At 38.9% G+C, this 8,268-nt stretch overlaps 1 protein-coding gene and 1 pseudogene across 1 annotated transcript; one reads left to right on the top strand and one right to left on the bottom strand.

The window, feature by feature from the left end:
- The window catches only part of LOC112082797, a 6,857-nt pseudogene extending 5,305 nt beyond the window's left edge, over positions 1 to 1,552 (bottom strand).
- Positions 1,553 to 1,771: 219 nt separating this feature from the next.
- Positions 1,772 to 2,191, top strand: LOC18010620 (ubiquitin). Its single transcript, XM_006392693.2, has one exon. It carries the CDS (start codon positions 1,772 to 1,774, stop codon positions 2,189 to 2,191), a length of 420 nt encoding a protein of 139 aa, XP_006392755.2.
- Positions 2,192 to 8,268: the final 6,077 nt, after the last annotated feature.

Here is an 8,268-nt window from a genome sequence, read left to right as displayed (position 1 = left end):
ACCTTAAGGCTCGGGGCCAGATGATGGCGTATGTGACATATCGCCTGAGACTGTCCCTTACGGGATGCGGTGTTACCGTCGGTAATACACGCATCGAGTTCTTTCGATGCAAGGAACAAGCGCATGTCTAGGGCCCACTCGAGGTAGTTATCCCCGGAGACGTGAAGGGCCTCGAATTCACATTTCTGAATGTTTGACATCTGAAACATGAGATTGATTTTGTTAGGGATTGTTTTGAGAAAATTTTGAATGCTGATGATGAAACTTTCTATTTTGAGAATATTTCTATTTTAGGAAAGTTTCTAAATTTGGAAAGTTTCTAATTTGGGTAATTTTCTAAATGAGGAAAGTTTCTATGTCGGAAAAATTTCTATATGAGGAAAGTTTTTATATGAGGAAACTTTCTATTAGAGGGAACTTTCTCGGAAATAGTAAATTTTAAAGGGTATGGTTTTAGTTACCCCGAACATGATGTCGGTTTAATAGCTGTGATTTAATCGGTTAAAGCCGAATATAATTTCGGTTAATGAGAACCAGGTTTAGCCGGTTTTAGGCGGTTTAGGAGGAACCCTAGGGGAGCCGAATATGATTAGGGTTTTATCTAGGGTTTTAACCAATCAATTAGAGATCGATTTTTTTTTTTTTTTTTTTTTTTTTTTTTTTTTTTTATAGGGTTTTGAAGTGTTTAAACAACAGGTTCTATGGCTCTCAGTTTTAGAAGATACCTTTTCCACCTTTGGATTTCTGACAGGCTAATGAAACTGGGAGCTAATAGACCTCAGTTAGCCGCTACAAATTCCAAGGATTGATCACCAAAACTGGAGAAGCTGCTGGTTGAAGAAGGAAAAACTCGGATCTGGTTTTTTTTTTTCGGTTGATCGTCGGGTACTGGAAGTGGGGCGTGAGGGCACGTCCGACGTTGGATCGACAAACGGTTTTCACCAGTAGATTCGTCTCGTCGAGGGCTTCGATTTGATATGTAGATCGTCTTCTGGTCCTCACGGTTGGAAGATATGCGTCTTTTAAGTTTCGACTTGCTTTTAGGGTTTTGGTGATGGCCGGATTTATTAGGGTTTTTTGCTCAGAGAGTCTTATCGTGCTGATAACGTGTTGTGAAAACTTAGAAACTTTATTAATCACTGGAATGTATATATAGAGTACATAGGGAATCTAGGTTAAGTACAATGCCCTGATGGGCCTAATGGGCCGGTATAAGAGTCCATATATGATATATGTTATAACAGAGGGATAAATATAGTCGTTGGCTCCAATATGAGATAGATAAATAGCTCTTGAGGAAATCCTCTTAGCCTCTAAATCTCATAACTAAGATCTCAACCTCTTTTCAACGTTCTTGAAGTTATTTAACTGTGTTCTCAAATTTATCACCTTGAAATCGAAAAATACTAAAAAAAATCAAATAATTGTCACCGATTTCATTAAAACCCTTATTAATATATTTGTTAACGATAAGGATATATATTCCATATTTGCATATATGTCAATATTCTTATTAGATACGGATATATTTAAGGATACGGATATATTCCATATTTACATATTTGTCAATATTCTCATTAGAAACGTTTCTATCCTTTTTTAGAGGGTCTTTTCACCTAATACCTTGTACTATATATACTCTGCTTAATATCAATATACATATTCCCTTGATTTTGGCAATAAAAATTGAATCTTCTTTGGTCTCATATTTTGATTTAGCTTTAGCATATCTCAAATTCTCTGGTTCATAAATTTATTTTCACGAGGTATAATGCATATTTCTTTTAAGAATTTTTTTAATGGAAAAACAATGGTGAAGCTAGAGGTCGATAGCTCCAAATCCGTCGACTTCAAAATCGACGTAGACCCAACCACGCAGATTTCTAAAAAAACTGTGGATGGAAGGATGACTATAAACCTAGAGGTGGATAGCTCCAAAAACATCGACCTCAGGATCGGTGAAGTAATGGATATTTTTGTTAAGTCTTTGAATGGGAAGACCCATACCTTAACTGTAGCCAGCTTCGACACCATCGAATACGTCAAGGCCATGATCCAGGATATAGAGAAGATCCCGCCCAATGAGCAGAGGCTGGTCTGTGGCGGCAAGCAGCTCCAAGACGGTCACACCTTAGCGGACTACAATATCACGGAGTATTCGACCCTTCACTTGATGCTGCGTCTGAGGTAGCGTCTAATCTATATCTTTGGTTATGGAATTTACACTTAACTTTCACTATCGTTGAGTTTTTACTCGTTTAGGGATTAGAATGTCGGTGTTTATATATTTCTTCTATACTATTATTTTAGGGCTTGATCCTATGAGGCTCGATCTTGTGGATAAGTAAAAATCATCAAACATGGCAACATTTTTATTTTTATATTTATTTTATATGAAAATAACAGGAGCTGTAGAAAATGCCCTAGCTCTCGACGCGAAGAAAAAAAAATGAGGAAAGGATGACATATGAGAATTGGAGTCATTAAGCTTAGACCATCTCCAATATATTTTTCTATTTCTCTAATTTTGACTTTAAGATAAGGGTGAATTTTTCTTTAATATATTATTCTATTTTTACTCTAAAAACGAAATATTTTAAATATAATTTATTTTTATTTTATTAATAATATTTTTTTTTGCCAGTTTAATATATTTTTATGGGCAATTCTGTTAAATAACCTCAAAAGAGTAAAAGTTGACAAAAATGTACTTTCATTTGGAAAAGAGACAAGAATAACCTTTACGATTTAGGAAGACAATACTAAATTTGTAAAAAGCATTCCTCAAAAATCAAATAAATTAGGAAGGTTTTTTAGGAAAATTTTTTAAACATTTATAAAGTTTTCCTAAAAAATGGTTTTTTTAGGAACCGAGAACAAAGCTCTATAGAGTTTGTGTGCAATCTCGATGATCACACACTCATAAATCCTTAACAAGATTCTTGGGTATTAGAAGTCATAAGATTTTGATTAAAAGCTAGACTTGAAAACCGGTTATATTTTAAACTTCTGTTAGTTGGATTGTGCCTTAATTGAAATGCTTTACAAGATTAAAATTGGATAAAAAATCGAAAACAAAACCGATCAAGAATCAAGATTGTTGCCGATGGAAAAAAACAAACGTCCTCAAATCTCTTTTACCGGCTTGAAATCGGGAAGCCAGAAAGAACTAGTCACCAACATTAAGCCCAATCTTGGATCAGGCGGAAGAGGAGATTCGTGGAGGCCAGCATGCGAGGTTGGTGAGGCAGGTAGCCCAACATACGCCATCCTAAAACCAACGCAAGTTTCTAGTTTGTCACAATTTAACAAGTACTAATATATCATTCTTCTCCAATGATTCAGTAGTATTTGACTATCATCAGCATTAACAATTTATAAACAACGTTTGACTAGGGATTCTCTCGAGGATTGGTTTACTTCTGGTTTAACTCAGGAAATCAATTGGTGCCTGGTTTAGGATCAATTGATTTACATCATCATTGAAGACCGGTTTAGGGATTCGGGTTATGGTGGATCATACGTCGTCGTTTTCTCCTCAAGCTGTAACGGTCATATTGACTTTTACTAAGCTGGTCAACTCATCCCGGAAAATGGTTGTTACGATCTGTTGCAATGGTGATAATCTGGATAAGATTAGTTTCTCGGGGTTGAGATAGATTGGGATTTTTCAATCTTTGTAGAGATAAGGAGAGATAGATTCTTGAGAGAGAAAGACGAGAGCTGAGAGAAGTTTTTCAGGTGAGTGAAAAGACTTGTAAGCTCTGTATATTCCGGCGAGTTTATGCCGGAGACGATATGTATCTGTTCTTAGTGGATTCCGAGGAATACCTCGGCCAGACGTAGGGTTGCTTTTATGCACCTGAACTGGAGAAATTGTCTTGTGTTCTTTAAGTTCTATTCGTACTACAAATTCACATCGAAGTAATTGATTTAGAATTGAGAGTGAATCGTAGATTGATCGGCTGAGTTTACAACAAGTGATATCAGAGCCAGGTTCCGGGAGTGTGAACCTGAGCTTATTTGATCGGAAATCTCTCTTGCTCCGGTTGTGTCGATTCGATTCTCTAAATCGAAGATGGTTTCCGCAAAGATCGAAATAGAGAAGTTCGATGGAGTAATCGATTACAACATGTGGAAGGAAAGACTGTATGCGAATCTAGATCTCATGGGATTAACGGATGCTCTGAAGTCTCAGGAGGAAGAACTGGATGAGGAGAAGGCTCCAGATCCGAAACTGAAAGGAGTCGAATCATCGGAGACAAAGGGAGGTGATCCTCAACTTCCTGAGAAAAAGAGAAAGGTACGAAGTACTATAATAACAAGTATCACTGACAAGATATTGAGAAAGATCATTAAGGAATCAACAGCAGTTGGAATGTTAAGGATCTTGGATGCACAATACATGTCTTTATCTCTGCCAAATAGAATGTATTTGAAGCAACGTCTGTACAGTTTTAGGATGAATGAATCTACCCCTATAGAGAACAACATTGATGAGTTCTTGAGGATTATAACGGATCTAGGGAATGTGAAGGTGGAGATCTCAGATGAAGATCAGGCTATATTGTTGTTGATGTCACTGCCTAAGCAGTTTGGTCAGCTGCGTGATACGCTGAAGTATTCAAAGGCCACCGTGACTTTGGACGAAGTTATAAACTCTATCCATTCGAAGCAGCTTGAGCTGACTACGGGGGAAAAGGGGAACAAGACTCAAGGAGAGGTGCTGTACTCGGGACAAAGCAAAGTGAAGGGGTCTAAGGATCAGAATCCTAATAAGAAGACCAATAAGGGGAAAAAGAGCAAAGGAAAGGGTGGCACGCCTACTTGTTGGATTTGTGGAGTAGAAGGTCATTTCAAGAGAAATTGTCCAAAGAAGAATGGACAACATGGAAAAGACAAAGGTATGGAAAAGGGTGAATCGTCTGCAGTTACATGAGTGGAATTTATTGAGTCCCTCACTGTGTCAGAGGCTAATGTCGCAGAAAGTTTTGACTTCAATGAAGTTTGGATTTTGGATACTGGGTGTACATTCCATATGACACATAGAAAGGACTGGTTTATGGATTTAAAGGAAAGCACTGCAGGGACTGTAAGGATGGCCAACGAGACGGTATCTACAGTCATGGGTATTGGGACAGTTCAGATCAAGACTTCAGATGGAAGGATTGTTTAGATTAAAGATGTGAGATACATTCCTCAGTTCTCTAGAAACCTATTATCTCTTGGGACTCTAGAGGAACAGGGATGCGTATTTACATCTAAGAATGGAATCCTAGAAGTGACTAAAGATACCAGGGTGGTCTTGAGGGCTAAACGTATAAGCAATCTGTACTTCTTACAGGGTAAAAGCTGCGTGGGTGAGGTAAATGCGGTCAATGACAAGGATGAAACAAGCTTATGGCATAGTAGGCTTGGACATGCAAGTCAGAAGAGTATTGATGTTCTTGTTAAGAAAGGTTATCTGGATAAGGCAAGAGTGACTAATCTTTTGTTCTGTGAGAATTGTATATTTGGAAAGGCTCATCGCACCAGTTTCTCAGCAGGTCATCATACAAGTAAAGGATGTTTGGACTACATTCATGCAGATCTGTGGGGTTCACCAACAGTACCTGAATCTATTGGGAAGTGTCACTATTTCTTAAGCTTGATTGATGATTGTTCAAGAAAAGTTTGGGTCTATTTTCTAAGGACTAAAATCAGGCGTTTGAAAAATTTGCAGAATGGAAAGTGCTGGTTGAGAATCAGTCTGGGCTTAAGGTCAAAAAGCTGAGAACGGATAATGGTTTGGAATTCTGTAACAGAGAATTCGATGGATACTGTATTGAACATGGGATTGCTAGGCACAAAACGATTCCCCACACACCACAACAAAATGGTGTTGCGGAGAGAATGAATAGAACCATTTTGGAAAGGGTCAGAAGCATCCTAAGTGAATCGGGTTTGCCAAAAGTGTTTTGGGCAGAAGCGGTGAATACAGTAGTGTACCTGATAAACCGGACACCTTCAGCAGAAATAAAGGATCAAATCCTAGAGGAAGTCTGATCTAAATCTTCTCCAAGTCTAAAACACCTGAGAAGGTTCGGATGTGTCTGTTATTTTCATACTGATGAAGGTAAGCTTCAGCCTAGAGCAAAGAAAGGATTTTTGTTGGTTATCCTGCAGGTGTTAAGGGATATAAGGTCTGGTCATTGGATGATAAAAGATGCATCATCAGCAGAAATGTAACTTTCAAAGAAGATGAATGCTACAAAGACCTGGTAAAGCCCTCTGATCAGTCAAAGGAAGATAGTACTGTTTTCTTGAATGTTGAGCTAGGAAGGAATACTAGTTCAGGAGGAGACTCTCAGGAGGAGGGATCAAGTGAATCAGAGGATGATCAAGATGATTTGAGCTCTATTGGTGATGTCTCGGAGGATGGTTCAAACCAAAATGAACCAGAGGTTGAAAACTACAATCTTGCGAGAGATAGACCAACAAGAGAAATTACATTCCCTAAGAAGTACGATGACTTTGTACATATGGCACTCATGGTTGCAGAGGTTGCTGACTCACTTGAACCTAGTGAATATGCAGAGGCAATGGAAGATTCACAGAGCAAAATGTGGAGACTCGCTTCAGATGAAGAAATTGAATCTTTGTACAAGAACTTCACCTGAGAATTGGTTAAGCGACCAAAGGGGAGGAAAATCATAGGTTGCAAGTGGATATTCAAAAGGAAACCTGGGATTCCTGGAGTAGAAGCACCTCGGTTTAAAGCAAGGTTGGTTGCTAAAGGGTATGCACAAAAGGAGGGTGTGGACTATAATGAAATCTTTGCTCCAGTTGTCAGACATGTGTCCATAAGATTTCTCATGTCCATTGTGGTGAATGAAGATCTAGAGCTTGAACAGCTCGATGTTAAAACGACCTTCTTGCACGGAGAGTTAGAAGAGGAAATATATATGGCTCAACAGGAAGGCTATGTGGTGAAAAGAAAGGAGGACTCGGTATGTCTGCTAAAACAATCACTATATGGGTTGAAACAAAGCCCGCGACAGTAGAATCAGAAGTTCAATGACTTCATGATGGAAATTGGGTTTGTGAGGAGCAAGCGCGATAGTTGTGTCTATGTCAAGAATGTCTCTGGAACATACCTGTATCTCCTTTTGTATGTCGATGACATGCTGGTTGCTTGCAGAGATATGGGTATCATCTCAGACTTGAAGAAACATTTGAGTACAAAGTTTGAAATGAAAGACTTGGGAGCAGCAAAGAAGATCCTTGGAATAGATATAATCAGGGACAGAAGTGCAGGAACATTAAGGCTGTCTCAGGAAGATTATATGGAGAAGTTTCTGAAGAACTTCAATATGGATAAAGCAAAGGCAGTTCAGACTCCTTTGGGAATTCATTTCAAACTCAAGGCAGCTACTCCTGATCAAGTAAAGGAGGAGGCACAATACATGAGGTCAGTTCCTTACTCAAGTGCCGTAGGGAGTCTTATGTACGGAATGATAGGTACAAGGCCTGATTTAGCCTATCCTGTTGGAGTGATTAGTCGGTATATGAGTAATCCGACCAAAGAGCACTGGAATGCAGTTAAGTTGGTGCTGAGATATGTGAGGGGATCAGTGCAGGTAAATCTGAAGTTCAAACGAAATGCAGAGTTCAAGATTTATGGATTTTGTGATGCAGATTTTGCAGCTGATTTGGATAAAAGGAGATCATTGTCTGGTTATGAATTCTTGGCAGGAGGAAACGTGATAAGTTGGAAGTCAACACTCCAGAAGGTGGTAGCTCTCTCGACTACAGAGTCGGAGTATATCTCGATGTCAGAAGCATCAAAAGAAGCTGTGTGGCTCAGGGGTTTGAGCGCAGAATTTGGCTATCCTCAGAAAAGTGTTGAAATATTTTGTGATTCACAGAGTGCTCTGGCTCTGGCTAAAAACAATGTGTACCATGAAAGAACAAAGCACGTCGCGGTGAAGTATCACAATATTCGGGACAGAATTGAAGCTGGGAAAGTTAAAGTGACAAAGGTTCACACCAGCGAGAACCCAGCGGATGTTTTCACAAAGGTTTTGCCTACTGGTAAGTTCAAAGGTTTTGTTGAGCTTACTGGGAGTGTCTGAAGAATGAACAGGCAAAGATCCGAGGTTCGGAGTTCAGCTATGAACAGGTCTGAGTTGGTGAAGTAAGACCAAGGAGGAGTTTGTCGAGGATTGGTTTACTTCTGGTTTAACTCAGGAAATCAATTGGTGTCTGGTTTAGGATCAATTGATTTAG

The sequence above is a fragment of the Eutrema salsugineum genome, unplaced genomic scaffold (assembly GCF_000478725.1).
Source record: "Eutrema salsugineum unplaced genomic scaffold, Eutsalg1_0 scaffold_7, whole genome shotgun sequence".
In the NCBI taxonomy this organism is placed as follows: Eukaryota; Viridiplantae; Streptophyta; class Magnoliopsida; order Brassicales; family Brassicaceae; genus Eutrema; species Eutrema salsugineum.
Note: the sequence above shows the minus strand (reverse complement) of the source record. Positions and strands in the feature narration are given on the sequence as shown.